At 43.8% G+C, this 19,543-nt stretch overlaps 1 protein-coding gene across 6 annotated transcripts in view; it reads right to left on the bottom strand.

The window, feature by feature from the left end:
- Nucleotides 1–19,543, bottom strand: part of LOC139420219 (histone-lysine N-methyltransferase 2C-like) — a 229,913-nt gene that overhangs the window by 40,736 nt on the left and 169,634 nt on the right. For all 6 annotated transcript variants that reach the window (XM_071170069.1, XM_071170068.1, XM_071170066.1 and 3 more), the window contains exons 18-25: nucleotides 16,971–17,152; nucleotides 16,172–16,336; nucleotides 15,783–15,892; nucleotides 12,506–12,583; nucleotides 10,245–10,475; nucleotides 8,598–8,723; nucleotides 763–882; nucleotides 497–624 (exon numbers count right to left, since the gene is read on the bottom strand). In XM_071170069.1, the coding sequence (XP_071026170.1) occupies nucleotides 497–624; nucleotides 763–882; nucleotides 8,598–8,723; nucleotides 10,245–10,475; nucleotides 12,506–12,583; nucleotides 15,783–15,892; nucleotides 16,172–16,336; nucleotides 16,971–17,152 (1,140 nt within the window). The remainder of the gene's footprint in view (nucleotides 1–496; nucleotides 625–762; nucleotides 883–8,597; nucleotides 8,724–10,244; nucleotides 10,476–12,505; nucleotides 12,584–15,782; nucleotides 15,893–16,171; nucleotides 16,337–16,970; nucleotides 17,153–19,543) is intronic.

Consider the following 19,543-nt stretch of genomic DNA (forward strand, 5'->3'; position numbering starts at 1 on the left):
GCTAATGCCCTTTTAGTGTAAGAGCTATTTGAAAAGGCTGCATGAAATGTCAGCCTGTTTTAGTGGGATGGAGTTTTGGCCTGCCTGGTGACATCACCAGGTGGTAAATGAGTTAATAGACCAAAAAGAAAGACCTCTCTGCCAATAACAGCTAGTTTTCAGTTTCCCCTCCCCACTCAGACCACTCCCAGACAGTCCTAGCAAAATGATAGCTTGAGAAGTTGTTTCTTTATCATTTTAATTGAAAACAATCACAGTAAGGTACCTTAATTGTTATCCAGAAATGATTTGATATTGAGATAAAAACGTCTGCATTGGACCGACATCATGTAGCCACACTGGCACCTTTGTGCTGATTAGATGACTTAATGCATACTTCACCGGTGACCTTTTCCTATAAATAGCTTTATAAGACAGTGTATGCATGATAACATAATTAAAGTGAACATTGTAGATCAAAACTGATATCATTAGTGTACATGAGACTGAAAGTCACCTGCAGGTATGAAGGAAACTCCTCCTCCAGTTTGGTTTTCTTTTTGCGGTATCTTTTCTTGACTTTCTCCTGACATTCAGGCACCGGTGGGGTCTCCTCCACTGGAGTACTCTCTGTCTCGTTCCACCCTGCAACACACCGACAGGAGGTCACAACCTCAAAGTAACATTCTGGGAACCCGCTTTTTACTGGGTTAAGTGATTGATTCTGCGGGGAGTGCCAGATGGGTGGGATTTGCACTTTTGGGACGATTCCATTGTCCTTACCCTCCTCTTTGCACATTGGGTTCTCAGGTAACGACCACGTTGAGTCTTTCCTGGATAGGGATCGTTTGGCTATGCCTTGTCCCGTCCTGCTTCTCTGGCGGACCATAAACCCTCCAATACCTGGCCGGGAGACACAGGGGAGGAGAGATGAGACAGTGTTCAGCAGTAGAATAAAATACTTGATTAATGTTGCCGAGGCTCTAATTTTGTCAAACATGAGAGGAGGGTCTGACAGTCCAATCCTTGACATTAATCTTCATTACTCAGTGACCTATGCACACAGAGCCTGAGGGTTGTGGGGGGGAGGGGGTTGTTTGGGGCAGAGAGAAACTATCATTGTGTGTTGAACAGAGGGAAAGAGCATGAGTGAGTGTGTGACAGAGAGAACAAATGAAAGAGTGAGTGTGTGTGAGAGTGTTTGGGGAACTCATCTCCTAGCCACTATATGAGAGAGAGGGAACGAGAGGGAGAGAACAAGAGAGAGAGAACAAGAGTTTTTTTCTGGATAAAATTGGGGCCTCCGTTTTAAAGCGAATTTCCTCATGTGCTCATGTGATGGAGATAACATTTAGCAGTTTCAAAGCAAAATGCCTGCAATTGTACACATTTTGCCATGAGGCTGAGATTTTTTCTTTTTCCAGTTTTAAAGCAGATTTCTTGCAAACCTACACCTTTTGCCATAGCTTATGCTATCTGATTGACTCGTAAAATCATTGGGGGCCCCATGCCATAAAAATACTCCTGAATGCATAATTTTTGTAATTTTAGAATCTGTTATTTAAATATATAGGTCCATTGTCTTTTCTAGGTACCTTATATCTATATATTAAGTCATTAATGTTTTTTTATTTGACTGTTTGGACATAGGCAGCTCGAAAAACCCACTTAGGTGGCCCACCCAATACTGGAGAGGTAGAAAAAGAGAGAATTTCAGGTGAGCCTATTTCTGGATAGCTTGGGTATTGAGAGAAAAGCCCCTTTGGTCTGAAAGCAGACAGACAGAGCTTTCCAGCCTTCCTTAAGCTGCCTCAGAGCAAGAGGGGGAGACTTCAGATGATTTATGTGTTTGGACATGAGAGGAAACAGCCGTTTGAGATCAGAGTACCCAGGGTACCAACCCTCTAAAAGAGATCCTACTCTGAGAGCATTCCATGGCGGGGCTTTTTCTGCCATTGAAAACGTTGGGCGTTATCGTTTTTACTGCCCGCCTAAAAAAAATAAAAAAAATGTTATTTATATATGGAGTACCAGTCAAAAGTTTGGACACACCTACTCATTCAAGGGTTTATATTTAGTGAAGACATCAAAACAGCATGGCTACCACAGCATTCTGCAGCGATAAGCCATCCATCTGGTTTGCACTTAGTGGGACTAGCATTTGTTTTTCAACAGGACAATGACCCAACACACCTCCAGGCTGTGTAAGGGCTATTTGACCAAGAAGGCGAGTGATGGAGTGCTGCGTATGTGTTATTTCATAGTTTATGTCTTCACTAGTTTATGTCTCTAAACCGTAAAGATGGGGGCCTCTAAAATGGTCTCAAAATAAGCCGTGTCGACAGGCTGACTGCACCCATTACCACGCCCACCACCTAAGCCCCTTTTGATCCAGGAAAAAACCCTGAATGGAGAAACAACTGAACCTAAATTAAGGAACACAAAGATATGGGATTCTATTACCACTAGTTAAAAATAGCCAAATTACAAAACATAGTCGTCCCCCTTTAAAAGTTGCGAGCTTACACCGTGGGACTTAGAGGTACCCACAGCGTCACGGCTTCACGGCTTCACTGCTCCAGACCACCGCAAGGTGGCATTTTAAGATCATTATAACCATGAATAATTTTGCAATGAGGTCTTGGAACAATCATACTGTCACGTAAAGACCCATCCACTTGGCAAGATGTGGCTGGGAGTTATTGCATTTCTTTCACATCATCATTTTAGACAAGTTTACCTTGGTAAACTAATATTCATTAAATGTTTTTTATCCAGACACTTTCTGTTCACCTGGAATGTTGTTGTTTTTGTAGGCTACTACTTTTACCACTTTTAGTCTTCATCTTTACTACACTACTCACTGTTTAGCACATGACCTCACATGTGACTCTAAAAAAGAGATGGGTGGGGCTGGCTAAAGAGGGTGTGAACAATGCTGAATGGGTGTAGACAACGAAGAGCTCTCCAGTAGGTACCAAAACATTCAAAGGCCAACTCAAAAGTGAGTTGACAAGTTTATCCACTTTCAAAGCAGAATTACTTTCCCATTGTTCCTCAACTGTAGTGTATGATGTATCATTTTCTAGCTCTGGGTCTCTACTTTTATCCAGTGTAAAAAAAAAAAAAACATTTCAAATTTTGCTACATAAGACCGATTTGAGCCGGTCGGTCACATTTGGGTGATTGTAAATGGGACAATTGAGGAAATGTATTGCGATATGGATTTTTGTCCATATCACACAGCTCTACTGGTATGTTATTTGTGAGAATGTCTGCAGCCACTTTCTCTCTGTTCACCAGAGCAGGGTAGAATAAAGTGACGGTTCATAACAAGTGACCTGGCATACAGGAGACACGCCGTCGTCTCCACCTCTCTCTACCCCATCCATCTCTCCTCCCGCCCCCTCCGCCCTGCCTCCCTGTCAGACCCAGCTACTTGACATGGGCGAGTGTGTGTGGCTCTCTCTGCCATAGACATGCACACATCTTACACACTTAGGAATGAACACATGCACAGACAAACACTTATACCGGCATTCACATCTAAGGGAAATGTGCAGACACACAAGTCTTTAATGTTTGGTTAATCAAACGCTCAAGCGCAGGAAATGTTGAAGGCACTTCCTTCTAGGGGCGTTTTGTTCTTGGATATTGCCTGTGTACTGTAGTGGAGGCTGCTGAGGGGAGGATGGCTAATAATAATGGCTGGAACGGAGCAAATGGAATGGCATCAAACCATGTCTTTGATATCATTCCACTAATTCTGCTCCAGTCATTACCACGAGCCCGTCCTTCCCTATTAAGTTGCCACAAACCTCCTGTGGTGTAATGCTAAATAGCTAATCAAATGGCTACTTGGACTACCTGCATTGACCATTTTTTGCACCAACTCTAGCTGGAATGTACCCACACACTCAAACATAGTGCCTTAAGAAAGTATTCATACCCCTTGACTCACTCCACATGTTGTTGTGTTACAGCCTGAATTCAAAATTGATACACACAATAGCCCATAACGACAAAGTGAAAACATATTTTTAGAAATCTTCGCAACTTCAGTGAAAATGAAATACAGAAATATCCACACCCCACATGTTAGAATCAACTTTGGCAGCGATTACAGATGTGAGTCTTTCTGGGTAAGTCTCTAAGAGGTTATTATTATTCTTTTTTTAAATTATTCAAGGTCAAATTGGTTGTTGATCATTGCTAGACAACCATTTTCAAGTCTTGCCATAGATTTAAGCAGATTTAAGACTAAACTAACTCGGCCATTCAGGAACAGTCACCGTCTTCTAGGCAAGCAACTCCAGCGTAGATTTGACCTTGTGATTTAGGTTTTTGTCCTGCTGAATTCTTCTTCCAGTGTCTGGTGGAAAGCAGACAGATTTTCCTCTAGAATTTTGACTGTGCTTCTGTTTCTTTTTTATCCTGAAAAACTCCCTAGTCCTTAACGATTACAAACCTACCCATAACATGATGCAGTCACCACTATGCTTGAAAATATGAGGTGTTACTCAGTAATGTTATCTATTAGATTTAACCCAAACATAACACTTGGTATTCAGGATAAAAAGTTAATTGCTTTTTAATTTGCGTGAAATTATTGCTTTGGTGCCTTGTTGCAAACAGGATGCATGTTTTGGAATATTTTTATTCTGTACAGGTTTCCTTCTTTTCACTTGTCAATTCGGTTAGTATTGTGGAGTAACTACAATGTTGTTGATCCATCCACAGTTCTCTGATCACACCCATTAAACTCTAACTGGTTTAAAGTCACCATTGAGCTCATGGTGAAATCCCTGAGCAGTTTCCTTCCTCTCCGGCAACTAATTTCAGAAAGATGCCTGTATCTATGTAGTGACTGGATGTATTGATACACCATCCAAAGTATGCTCAAAGGGATATTCAATGTCTGCTTTGTTTTTTTTTTACCCTTCTACCAATAGGTGTCCTTGTGGTTGAATCTGTGTTAGAAATTCACTGCCCGACTCAGGGACCTTACAGAGATTTGTATGTGTGTGGTACAGAGATGAGGTAGTCATTCAAAAATCATGTTAAACACTACTATTGCACACAGAGTCTATGTGACTTGTTAGGCAACATTTTACTCCTAAACTTACTAAGGCTTATCATTTTTTATTAATTTGTAAAAAAAAGAATTTAAAAAAAAGTGAAACATAATTCCACTAATGACATTGCGGGGTACTGTGACAAAATATCTCAATAATCCATTTTAAATTCAGGCTGTAACAAAATGTGGAAAAAGTCAAGGGGTGTGTGTGAACTTTCTGAAGGCACTGTACTTACACCGACATCCCAGCACGCACAATCACTTTACCCCTATCTACAGTATATGGCCATGTTACTGCCTGGTACTCCCGGTATATAGCCATGTTACTGCCTGGTACTCCCGGTATATAGCCATGTTACTGCCTGGTACTCCCGGTATATAGCCATGTTACTGCCTGGTACTCCCGGTATATAGCCATGTCACTGCCTGGTACTCCCGGTATATAGCCATGTTACTGCCTGGTACTCCCGGTATATAGCCATGTTACTGCCTGGTACTCCCGGTATATAGCCATGTTACTGCCTGGTACTCCCGGTATATAGCCATGTTACTGCCTGGTACTCCCGGTATATAGCCATGTTACTGCCTGGTACTCCCGGTATATAGCCATGTCACTGCCTGGTACTCCCGGTATATAGCCATGTCACTGCCTGGTACTCCCGGTATATAGCCATGTTACTGCCTGGTACTCCCGGTATATAGCCATGTTACTGCCTGGTACTCCCGGTATATAGCCATGTCACTGCCTGGTACTCCCGGTATATAGCCATGTTACTGCCTGGTACTCCCGGTATATAGCCATGTTACTGCCTGGTACTCCCGGTATATAGCCATGTCACTGCCTGGTACTCCCGGTATATAGCCACGTTACTGCCTGGTACTCCCGGTATATAGCCATGTCACTGCCTGGTACTCCCGGTATATAGCCATGTTACTGCCTGGTACTCCCGCTATATAGCCATGTTACTGCCTGGTACTCCCGCTATATAGCCATGTTACTGCCTGGTACTCCCGGTATATAGCCATGTTACTGCCTGGTACTCCCGGTATATAGCCATGTTACTGCCTGGTACTCCCGGTATATAGCCATGTTACTGCCTGGTACTCCCGCTATATAGCCATGTTACTTTTACTCGTTCTTGTTATTCACTGTGTATTTATTCCTCATGTCAATATTTCTATTTGCATTTTAGTTTATCTTATCTTGAACTCTGTTGGACCATCAGTAGTCATTTCACTGTTAGTCTACACCTGTTGTTAAACAAGCATGTGAGGAATAAAATGTGATTTGTACTGTGTGCCTGTGTACTGTGGTGTGTATGTGCACGCAATGCCCAACACATTGTGACAACTTCAACCAGAGAGAACAATATCACAGTAGCCGTGGCTGGAAATGGACAAGAACAGTGTTCCGCCAAGCGAGCAGAATTGGGTCCGGTGTACTTTATTACTGCGACAAATTCTTTAAGTCCACACAAGATAACAAGCATAGCGTGCAGTTCACTAAAAGATAAGGAAGCAATGTCTAGCGGGAAGAAAATCCACTAGCCAGGGATGTGGCCTACTGCTGTGAAACACTTCAGAGGAACTATTTTCTTTTTTTAAAGATAGGCAAATTAAAAAGTCCTATATAAAAATACAATTTCCGGGTGTTTTTTTTTTTAAAGGAGATTATTCCTTTGAGTATATGAGTCAATGTTATTTTCCCGGAGCCCTCTTTCCAGAGCTTTAAAGGCCCACTCCGTAATAAAAACAGAACAATAAAAAAAGCTGAAGGACGGCTGTAAATATCACACAGTGAGCCTTTAGAAAACAGTGCACTGTCCAGCGGAGCTGTCCTCTCAGATAAGTCTTCTCCCTCGCTCTACCACAATCCTGCATCCCTCTCTCTCTCCTTCTCCAGCCGCCATCCACCACTCTCCTTCCCGCTCGACCTGTCCATTCATCCCTATCAACATCCTCTTTCCATCTCTCATAAGTCGGCTCCCCCATTCCTTCTCTCTCCCTTCATACCGCCATCTCTCTCTCCATCCATCCATCTACCCCCCCTTCCTACCACAATCATCCACCACTCTCCTTCCCGCTCTCTCTCCTGCTTCATTCATCCCTATCACAATCCTCTTTCCATCTCCCGTAAATCTGCTCCACATCCTTTTTCTCCATCCCTCTACCCCCCTCTCGCTCTCCATCCCTCCACCCCCCCCCCTTTCTCTCTCCATCCCTCTACCTCCCCCCTCTCTCTCTCCATCCCTCTACCTTCCCCCCTCTCTCTCTCCATCCCTCTACCTCCCCCCCTCTCTCTCTCCATCCCTCCACCCCCCCCTTCTCTCTCCATCCCTCTACCTCCCCCCCTCTCTCTCTCCATCCCTCTACCTCCCCCCCTCTCTCTCTCCATCCCTCTACCTACCACCATCATCCACCACTCTTTCCCTGTCCATGAATCCCTATCAACATCCCCTCTCCCCTCTTCTCCTATGATGCAACAAATAAGATGTTCCTAAGAGCTGCTATAAAATCAGCTTAATCTGAGCCTTAACCCACTTGAGACTAAACTGACCCAAGGTCTGTGCTGACCTATGGAAGGGAGGTGGTCAGAGATCTGGCTAGGTGGTGCCAGAATAACAACCTATCCCTCAACGTAACCAAGACTAAGGAGATGATTGTGGACTACAGGAAACAGGAAAAGGAGGACCGAGCACGCCCCCATTCTCAACGACGGGGCTGTAGTGGAGCAGGTTGAGAGCTTCAAGTTCCTTGATGTCCACATCACCAACAAACTAGAATGGTCCAAACACACCAAGACAGTCGTAAAGAGGGCACGACAATGCCTATCCCGCCTCAGGAAACTAAAAAGATTTGGCATGGGTCCTCAGATCCTCAAAAGGTTCGACGGCTGCACCATCGAGAGCATGGTTGCATCACTGCCCGGTATGGCAAATGCTCAGCCTCCGACCGCAAGGCACTATAGAGTCACTAACTGTACATACTACCTCAATTAACCCGACTAACCGGTGCCCCCGCACATTGGCTACCCGCATTGTGTCCCGCCACCCCCTCTTTTACTGCTACTCTGTTTATCATACATGCATAGTCACTGTAACCACATCTACATGTACATACTACCTCAATCAGCCCGACTAACCTGTTTATAGCCTCGCTACTTTTTATAGCCTCGCTACTGTTATTATTCACTGTCTTCAACTGTTGTTTTTTATTTCCTTACTTATCGATTGTTCACCTAATACCTTTTTTTTTTTAACTTAAAAATTGCACTGTTGGTTAGGGCCTGTAAGTAAGCATTTCACTGTAAGGTCTACCTACACCTGTTGTATTTGGCGCACATGACAAATAAACCACAACCCAGTTGAGACAAAACTGACCCAAGGTCAGTGCTGACCTAAGGAAGGACACCCTTCCTTAGTGATGCCTCATATGAACGGATTTGTTTTTCCAGACAGTTTTTGCTCTGCCATCTTTGAGCCAAAATGCATGTATGTTTTTAACTCCCCAAATGTAAAAATGTTTTCAACTTTGAACCTACCGGGCCGGTACGGTTTCCTCTTCCTCTTCTTGTTGCTGTCGGTGTCTTCGGCACCCTTGGCGTCGTCAACGGGCTCCCGTTCCGGGCTGGACTCAGACTTAACGTCACAGTACATCATGAGGTCCCCTTCCGGAACAGAACACAACCATGTCATCAAACCCAGGACCAAACCAAAACCATATCACCAAACCCAGGACTACAGATCAAGGTCTTTTTTATTAGGACACACAATGGAAAACAGTTTTTGCAATGGAAAAATAAAATACTTTTTTTCTAGGTAATCCCTCTCTATTGTATGCATTTGGTGTTTAATGAACATGACCCGACCCTGCACATACTTCATGTGACCCACAAAAAGCTGAATGTATCTTCCATGGAAGGTCTGCCATCTTGGTGGGCCTGGTGTCCGAGTAAGACCTCTGGAAGAGGCGCCACAGCAGTACATTAAGTGGTGGAATTGAGCCACAGACCATTTTAGCGTTAACCCCTTAGCGATAACGCTGGAGTATTTCTCCGATTATAAATGCAAATGAGTGGCATCTCCAGGATTTGTTCAATGATTGATGTATATATCCTTTACATATTGGTCTTGCACAAATGTACTGTACATATCAGATTTATGCATGATCAGTCCAAGGTTGACTTTTTTAGGTGTTATTTCTCTCATCTTTCTTCATGCCGTGAGGTTCATGTACTGCACTTATAGTGGCTATAACACCTACAGACACCCTAACATAGTCCTAGTACCTGATCACAACCCTAGATCACTGCTGTAAATGGTCAAATAGACTTCAAGCCAAGATGAATCGAATCTAATTATCTGTGTGTGCGTTGTAATAATTTAATGTACGGTCATAGCTACATTATAACATAGTGTTACGTGATGTGTACAGCAGCCATTCAAAAGCTCCCTCTCAACAGGGCTTGAAAATTCACCCGCTGCATGGGCTAAATATAGAGGACCAGGAAAGGGTTAATTGCTCATCATTAGCCCTTGCTTGCACTCAGAGCAGAGTTCTGACAGATGGGTTGTGGATTAATTCAGTTATCCCTGGCCAGCCTCCTCATCACCAAAATGCCAATTCAGGTATAATTTGCTGACGGCTGTTTTCAAAGACTTCTCTCTGTCAGATTCATTACAAGCCTGCTCTCCTTTCCCTGCTTCGCTTTTCCCAAATAGGTTCCAGTGAGGTAGGAAAGCTTCTGTTTTTTCCTGTGCCTCTACATTTTTAGATGATTGAAACGTTGCTTCCTGGCAAACATACGCTCTTTCATTTGACCGTTCTGATTAAAAAGCAACGAGGAAAGGATTTATGCCGCCCCCCCCTCCGTCAAACCAACAAAATGTAACTGAAAACTCTATCCTCAGAAAATAGCCCAGACATTCCAGTGCTGGCCAATGTGAATGGCCATTAAACTCCAATGTCTGCATCTTCTCATCCCAGCTCATCATCCCATATCATCGATATTAGTCGACATAACATTTTCAATGAAAACAAAATTGATTATTAGACTTCTCAAAAAGGGCGGGGGTTATTTGAGCAAGACATCCTCTTTCTTTCTTCTCGTACATTTTTTGCCGGATTGGAGCCCCCTCAAGGTGGGGCACATGCAGCCAACCATTTGTGAAACCCTAAAAGTCTTTACCTCGGTTGTTGTCCATGTACCCGTCCCGGGACAGCTCTAAGTAGTGGGAGTCCAGTGGAGTCTGGAGCACAGCTACACTGTTCTGATTTATGATCTTCAGCTTGAGCTTGGGCTTGGGTCGCCTGTTCTGACCTCGGCGGGTCGACGAAGAGGGCACCACCAGGCTCTGCAGCTGGCACATGCCCAACTCTGTCAGACACACCCCATCCTGGGTGTATGTCTTCTGATTGGCTAAAGGGAAGTTTAAACATTTCAACAACATTAGACAATGACTGAAAAACTAGCAGCAACTTAGCTCACGAGGATTTTGAGTACACTAAACATGAAGTATACAGTGCCTTGCGAAAGTATTCGGCCCCCTTGAACTTTGCGACCTTTTGCCACATTTTAGGCTTCAAACATAAAGATATAAAACTGTATTTTTTTGTGAAGAATCAACAACAAGTGGGACACAATCATGAAGTGGAACGACATTTATTGGATATTTCAAACTTTTTTAACAAATCAAAAACTGAAAAATTGGGCGTGCAAAATTATTCAGCCCCCTTAAGTTAATACTTTGTAGCGCCACCTTTTGCTGCGATTACAGCTGTAAGTCGCTTGGGGTATGTCTCTATCAGTTTTGCACATCGAGAGACTGACATTTTTTCCCATTCCTCCTTGCAAAACAGCTCGAGCTCAGTGAGGTTGGATGGAGAGCATTTGTGAACAGCAGTTTTCAGTTCTTTCCACAGATTCTCGATTGGATTCAGGTCTGGACTTTGACTTGGCCATTCTAACACCTGGATATGTTTATTTTTGAACCATTCCATTGTAGATTTTGCTTTATGTTTTGGATCATTGTTTTGTTGGAAGACAAATCTCCGTCCCAGTCTCAGGTCTTTTGCAGACTCCATCAGGTTTTCTTCCAGAATGGTCCTGTATTTGGCTCCATCCATCTTCCCTGTCCCTGCTGAAGAAAAGCAGGCCCAAACCATGATGCTGCCACCACCATGTTTGACAGTGGGGATGGTGTGTTCAGCTGTGTTGCTTTTACGCCAAACATAACGTTTTGCATTGTTGCCAAAAAGTTCAATTTTGGTTTCATCTGACCAGAGCACCTTCTTCCACATGTTTGGTGTGTCTCCCAGGTGGCTTGTGGCAAACTTTAAACAACACTTTTTATGGATATCTTTAAGAAATGGCTTTCTTCTTGCCACTCTTCCATAAAGGCCAGATTTGTGCAATATACGACTGATTGTTGTCCTATGGACAGAGTCTCCCACCTCAGCTGTAGATCTCTTATGTTTGGCGTAAAAGCAACACAGCTCATCACCCTGAACACACCATCCCCACTGTCAAACATGGTGGTGGCAGCATCATGGTTTGGGCCTTCTTTTCTTCAGCAGGGACAGGGAAGATGGTTAAAATTGATGGGAAGATGGATGGAGCCAAATACAGGACCATTCTGGAAGAAAACCTGATGGAGTCTGCAAAAGACCTGAGACTGGGACGGAGATTTGTCTTCCAACAAGACAATGATCCAAAACATAAAGCAAAATCTACAATGGAATGGTTCAAAAATAAACATATCCAGGTGTTAGAATGGCCAAGTCAAAGTCCAGACCTGAATCCAATCGAGAATCTGTGGAAAGAACTGAAAACTGCTGTTCACAAATGCTCTCCATCCAACCTCACTGAGCTCGAGCTGTTTTGCAAGGAGGAATGGGAAAAAATGTCAGTCTCTCGATGTGCAAAACTGATAGAGACATACCCCAAGCGACTTACAGCTGTAATCGCAGCAAAAGGTGGCGCTACAAAGTATTAACTTAAGGGGGCTGAATAATTTTGCACGCCCAATTTTTCAGTTTTTGATTTGTTAAAAAAGTTTGAAATATCCAATAAATGTCGTTCCACTTCATGATTGTGTCCCACTTGTTGTTGATTCTTCACAAAAAAATACAGTTTTATATCTTTATGTTTGAATCCTGAAATGTGGCAAAAGGTCGCAAAGTTCAAGGGGGCCGAATACTTTTGCAAGGCACTGTATTAAATATTGTGAACTAAATGCTGAAGACCACTTACACATCTAGAACCATATGTGTTTACCATATTTATTTTTTACAAATAGTGAAATACTCGTGTCCTTATACTGTGGATATTACAGTAGCAAGTCCAACGCTGTCAACTACACTAGCAGAAAGTAATGATTCATTTGATTCATACCACCTCATAAACTGTGACAATTATCTGGGTTATTTGGATCTATAGAGCTTGATTACCTGGCTCTCTTATTTTAGTCACCATCTGGGTCACCATCGGGGCCTCGCAGCCATCAGACAGGAGGGCTTTCATTTTGCCTGAAACGATGACATGAAAAATTAGCAAAATGTCATGAGTCATTATGAATAGGATTTGGTGGATTTCGAGTTCAAGACATTGAAGTCTAAAACAGCAGTGAACACTGTTGCCTTAGTAAAAGCATCAAACAGGGAGCACCGGATCCAACCGCCGCCACAAAATGTAAAGAATAAACATTTAAATATGTTACTCAACTATTAGTTAATTGAGAGTTAATTCAATAATTCCATCAATCAAATAAGGATGTCTATTTATCTCCCTACCTCCCCTTTTCCATCCCTCCTCACTTTTGTCGGAGGTAAAAATCTGCCCCCAATTTCAATCATTATCAGATAGAATGGATGAGTGAACAGGTTGCAGGTTGATATTTAATTCTAGCCATCTGCTGTTGTAATGAACAGCCCACATTTGTTTGAGCCTGGTCCCATTAACAGAATAGAGGATGCCTTTAGGCTAATTGAGAGGAGCTGGTTGAGTTCATTGAGATGAGCTTGGGAACACTGTACTTTACAAGTACATAAAAAAAATATACAAGTAGGATATATTAACCATTATAAACTGGGTGGTTCGAGCCCTGAATGCTGATTGGCTGACAGCCGTGGGATATCAGACAATATACCACGGGTATGACAAAACATGTATTTTTACTGCTCTAATTACGTTGGTAACCAGTTTAAAATAACAATAAGGCACCTCGGGGGTTTGTGGTATATGGCCAATATACCACGGCTAAGGGATGTGTCATGCATAAGAACAGCCCTTAGCCGTGGTATATTGGCAATATAGCACAAACCCCAGAGGTACCGTATTGCTTAATTATACAACAAGTGGGTCTAATCCACATTCCAGCCGGTGTCTATTCCACAAGTTACCACCGGCTAAATCTATGACGTTAAAATGCCTATTTATAGTACTCTGTTCCATCTGACTGCGCAATCCACTGTCTCATTAGCCCAGCCAGGCAATTTATAAACTTGATCTCCACTATAAAAAGCATCTAGAAATTCTCTCACATTTCTTTTAGACTAACATTTAGTTTTCAACAGTGGAGATTTGTATAAAAATTGCTGTCTGTCTTTCCGACATTTGCAACACTGTTTCAATATTCAAATTCCATTTCCAGCTGTCCCATAGTAATGAACATGTCGGGAGTCAGGATGAGACAAGTGGGTTTCTCAGCCAGTCGAAATCATGATCAGCATCATTTTTATGGATATATACAAAGAAATGATAATAGAAAACAGGTCAAACGAAGTACAGCTAGTTTGCGGTCTTTCCAGCTTCAGTTTGAAGTGATTGTGTTAGCTGTGTTGTTGGTTAGCTCTCTCTAAACAACTAGTCATCAACTATCGTGCATAGGGGTGTATTTACAGCAGCTTTCCAGGAAATCGGATCCCGTTTTTCATGCAGACTAACGCACATTATATATATATATATATATATATACACATACTGCTCAAAAAAATTAAAGGGAACACTAAAATAACACATCCTAGATCTGAATGAATGAAATATTCTTATTAAATACTTTCTTCTTTACATAGTTGAATGTGCTGACAACAAAATCACACAAAAATGATCAATGGAAATCAAATATCAACCCATGGAGGTCTGGATTTGGAGTCACACTCAAAATTAAAGTGGAAAACCACACTACAGGCTGATCCAACTTTGATGTAATGTCCTTAAAACAAGTCAAAATGAGGCTCAGTAGTGTGTGTGGCCTCCACATGCCTGTATGACCTCCCTACAACGCCTGGGCATGCTCCTGATGAGGTGGCGGATGGTCTCCTGAGGGATCTCCTCCCAGACCTGGACTAAAGCATCCGCCAACTCCTGGACAGTCTGTGGTGCAACGTGGCGTTGGTGGATGGAGCGAGACATGATGTCCCAGATGTGCTCAATTGGATTCAGGTCTGGGGAACGGGCGGGCCAGTCCATAGCATCAATGCCTTCCTCTTGCAGGAACTGCTGACACACTGCAGCCACATGAGGTCTAGCATTGTCTTGCATTAGGAGGAACCCAGGGCCAACCGCACCAGCATATGGTCTCACAAGGGGTCTGCTGGAGGATGTTGCAGGCAGCAGAACGTTCTCCACGGCGTCTCCAGACTGTCACGTCTGTCACATGTGCTCAGTGTGAATCTGCTTTCATCTGTGAAGAGCACAGGGCGCCAGTGGCGAATTTGCCAATCTTGGTGTTCTCTGGCAAATGCCAAACGTCCTGCACGGTGTTGGGCTGTAAGCACAACCCCCACCTGTGGACGTCGGGCCCTCATACCACCCTCATGGAGTCTTTTTCTGACCGTTTGAGCAGACACATGCACATTTGTGGCCTGCTGGAGGTCATTTTGCAGGGCACTGGCAGTGCTCCTACTGCTCCTCCTTGCACAAAGGCGGAGGTAGCGGGCCTCCTCCACGTCTCCTGATGTACTGGCCGGTCTCCTGATAGCGCCTCCATGCTCTACACACTACGCTGACAGACACAGCAAACCTTCTTGCCACAGCTCGCATTGATGTCCCATCCTGGATGAGCTGCACTACTTGAACCACTTGTATGGGTTGTAGACTCCGTCTCATGCTACCACTAGAGTGAAAGCACCGCCAGCATTCAAAAGTGACCAAAACATCAGCCAGGAAGCATAGGAACTGAGAAGTGGTCTGTGGTCACCACCTGCAGAACCACTCCTTTATTGGGGGTGTCTTGCTAATTGCCTATAATTTCCACCTGTTGTCTATTCCATTTGCACAACAGCATGTGAAATTTATTGTCAATCAGTGTTGCTTCCTAAGTGGACAGTTTGATTTCACAGAAGTGTGATTGACTTGGAGTTACATTGTGTTGTTTAAGTGTTCTCTTTATTTTTTTGAGCAGTGTATATATATATATTTTTTTATCTTTATTTAACTAGGTAAGTCAGTTAAGAACAAATTCTTATTTACAATGACGGCCTACCCCGGCCAAACGCTGACGACGCTGGGCCAATTGTGCGTCGCCCTATGGGACTCCAATCACGGCCGGATATGATACAGCCTAGATTCGAACCAGGCACAGCAGTGACGCCTCTTGCACTGTGATGCAGTGCTTTAGACCACTGAGCCACTCGGGAGCATCATATAGCCAACACCACATAACTATTTGTCAGGTCTATCATACACATAGCTTTCACGGTGTGTGGGCTAGGTCTGGAGTCTTACCCTGTGAAGGCAGAGCGTGCGTTCGACACATGGTACAGTCAAAGCCATCATCCGCTGCATTCTCCACCTCCTCATCCGTGTTCAGGCCCTGGCAACACGCGTGGACCCACCTGATGGGAAGGAGAAGATCAGATACACAAAGACACATAAAGAAGCACTTGCCTACACACAGACTCCGACATGCATTTAACCCGGTTGCCACAGCAACCATACGTTCTGGCCCCTCAAGCCTTATGATGACTAAATTAAGCCGTAGTAAACTTTGGACTGTTGTCTTTGCCAAACTGAACACTGGATGCCAGCATGCCACGTGTACAGTGTTGCCAGGCCCTAGTGCCACCCAATCATGCTCGGCTGGCACCTGGCCTGGCAGAGGGAGCGCTGCTCACCTGTCACACTGGCGGCACTGCACGATGAGCTCGTCCTCACGGTAGCTGTGCATGCACACCGGGCAGGATGCCAGGCTGCCACAGGGTCCACACAGGGTGTAGTGGTTCTGCCAGTCACACCTCAGGCCAGGGGAGGTGGCACCGCACTGGGTACAGGAGACACACCTATGGCAGGGGGGAGAGAGGATGGCGTGAAGGGACGAGATTCAGCAGGGGTGAAATACACACAACCACAGCGACTCACAGTATATGTAGCATACATTCCAACACAGATGTGTCCAATGATAATGCACACACACAAATACTGTTCATCCAAACAAACCTGAGGGTAAACAGACACACACACCTAATATAAACACTAAAATAACAGACTACAGTTACTGAAGTGTGTGTGTGTGTGTGTGTGTGTGTGTGTGTGTGTGTACGGATCATCCACCATGAAAAGAGCTGCCCTAAAAATAAATGTCACTGGCGTGGGTCCAAGGAAAGACCTGAATGAATGTGTCTCGCTGCAGTGTCAACAGAGCGTTGTTTGACTGGGGATTAGGGACTGGCGTTACACCTGATATGGGGGAAATCCCATAAAGCGCTGCTACAGAGCCGTGTGAAGGGGGAGGGACCACACAGAAACGTAGATGAGAAGGTACATTATAGAGATGGAGCCATATCAACAGATACCAAGGGAGTGACAGACCAACAATAAAAACAAGTCATCTTCCCGAAAATATTCGACAGCATCACTGGTACAGCTCTGATTGGCTGTGCTCCGTGAGTGACAGCAGTCACAGCATATACACACCACTTGCACTTCCAGCTGCCCTTGGGCACTGTCTGTAGGGGCGGATCCAAGCAGTAGGTGTGGTAGCTGATGTCACAGTCGTCACACAGCAGCAGGCGGCCCGGGTCGCTGGCCTGGCCGCACGCCTCGCACACTGTGCACTCCAGACAGCGCCAGCCTTTACTCAGCACCACCCGGGTGATCTGGTGGCACAGAGGGAAAAGGGCAGAGGTTCGGGGGGAGTTAAAGGGGCACGGCAGGGATAGGTATCCCCTTTAAGCTTCATTTCAATGGAACATATTGACTAATAGTTGTGTGTTATATAGCAGGGGAATAATCCCAACTAATTCCCAGCAGCACATCTTCCAGAAGAGCTAATTGTCAGAGGGATGCACTGGTATTTATTAGCCATTAGCCATAGCCATTTATTAGCATTCAGGGTCTTTCTTGCCCTGAATGCTGATTGACTGAAAGCCGTGGTATATCAGACTCTATACCATGGGTATGAAAAAATATGTATTTTTACTGTTCTAATGAGGAATAAGGCACCTCTGGGGTTTGTAGTATATGGCCAATATACCACGACTAAGGGGCTGTATCCAAGCATCGTTGCGTCGTACATGAGAAAAGCCCTTAGCCGTGGTACATTGTCCATTGCCCCAACTCCCCTCAGGTCTTATTGCTTAAATAAACCATGGGGGAGGGGGAGGATCAATTCAACTAGAGAACGACCCTCCTCTGCCTCTTCTCATCATGTGCTGAAAGCCAGACAAAAGATACAAGGGAATATCACATAACAAGCTGACGTTGGTCCAACGATTTTTACTTGGATGGCCTAGCCAACCAGATTACATTCACTCCTGGACTAAAAAGCATGGTCAATGGATATCTCCATTAAAATTTTTAGTCAATGACTCTGGGTCAGGTATTTAGAGATTGCATAGTAAACAGTTACCCAATACCATGATCAAATTACTACTAAATGTATTATAGATGACTTCTATAGTCGGCCACCGTTTCCATTGGAACTGGTAGACTGAGACGGCGGACACAAAATACGTATTCTTAACATGATGTCAATAACAGATAAATGGTCCTTTAAATAGCCTTGTACATTGTATATGGGGCAACTCTACTGAATACATTGAGGAGTCAGATTAGGCAAACGGGACTGCATGCATATGGCGATCATAAAAGCAAAAACAACTGCTTAACATACTATTGATTCATTGAAAAGGCTACGGTTCCAACTACAATGAACTATGACGCGGCTTGGAGTGGCGACTGGTTGAGGTGTTATTTGCAGGAACGACACCCTACAGTGCATTCGGAAAGTATTCAGACCCCCTGACTTTTTACACATTTTGGAAGGTTACAGCATTATTCTCAAATTGATTTAAATAGTTTTCCCCCCTCATCAATCTACACACATTTATCTGTTATTGACAATACCCCATAATGACAAAGCAAAATGAATGATGGAGGCCACTGTGTTCTTGTGGACCTTCAATGCTGCAGACATTTTTTGGTACCCTTCCCCAGATCTGTGCCTCGACACAATCCTGTCTCGGAGCTCCACGGACAATTCCTTCAATCTCATTAATTGGTTTTTGCTGACATGCACTGTCAACTGTGGGACCTTATATAGACAGGTGTGTGCCTTTCCAAATAATGTCCATACCATTGAATGACCACAGGTCAATGGAGACCACAGGACTCCAATCAAGTTGTAGAAACATCTCAAGAATGATTAATGGAAACAGGATGCACCTGAGCTCAATTTCGAGTCTCATAGCAAAGGGTCTGAAAACCTATGTAAATAAAGTGTATTTAAAAAATGTTTTTTTTTTTTAAATGTGTTAAAATTTCTAAAAAAAACTGTTTTCACTTTGTCAATATGGGGTATTGTGTGTAGATTGATGAGGGAACATTTTTACTTCATCCATTTTAGAATAAGGCTAACGTAGCAAAATGTGGAAAAAGTCAAGTGGTCTGAATACTTTCTGAATGCACTGTATATCAAAGGAAACTGGCTTAGATCCAATGGATGCACCGCATTTAATGTTGTTTGTCTGCCAGAGTAGGTAGCAGTGCGGCGATAAGGCTTGGCCATAAGTACATCAAGAGATTCCACACAAGGCGCTTTATGTGAGTCCTCTTAATCACCCCAGTAATTATTTCACACCTCTGCTCAAAGCTGCTTTTGGAGGTCGACACAGAACCTAATACTATCTGTAGGGAATCACCTGGCAACTACACAACAAAACTATGCTACACACACACACGACACCCAGATGAGTTTCCTAGGGCCTAAAAGAGTCGTGGGAATGGAAGAGGAACAGCCACATGCTTACGTAACCGAAACAGAAACTTTTGGTGGAAAAATAACGATCAGTCCCTGTCTCATTGCTGACTCAGTGAGTCTGCCATGTTTCTCTTCGTATATATGGAAACCATTCAGTTACTTAGCATCTAACAGTGGTACAGTAAATGTACGTTCATATGGCTTTCAGACAGACATACTATACTGCACATTATTCACTGACAGACAGTATTCAGTGTTTTTATACATCATTGGCTGGTTGGGTATGACC

Source organism: Oncorhynchus clarkii, chromosome 11 (assembly GCF_045791955.1).
Source record: "Oncorhynchus clarkii lewisi isolate Uvic-CL-2024 chromosome 11, UVic_Ocla_1.0, whole genome shotgun sequence".
Lineage (NCBI taxonomy): Eukaryota > Metazoa > Chordata > Actinopteri > Salmoniformes > Salmonidae > Oncorhynchus > Oncorhynchus clarkii.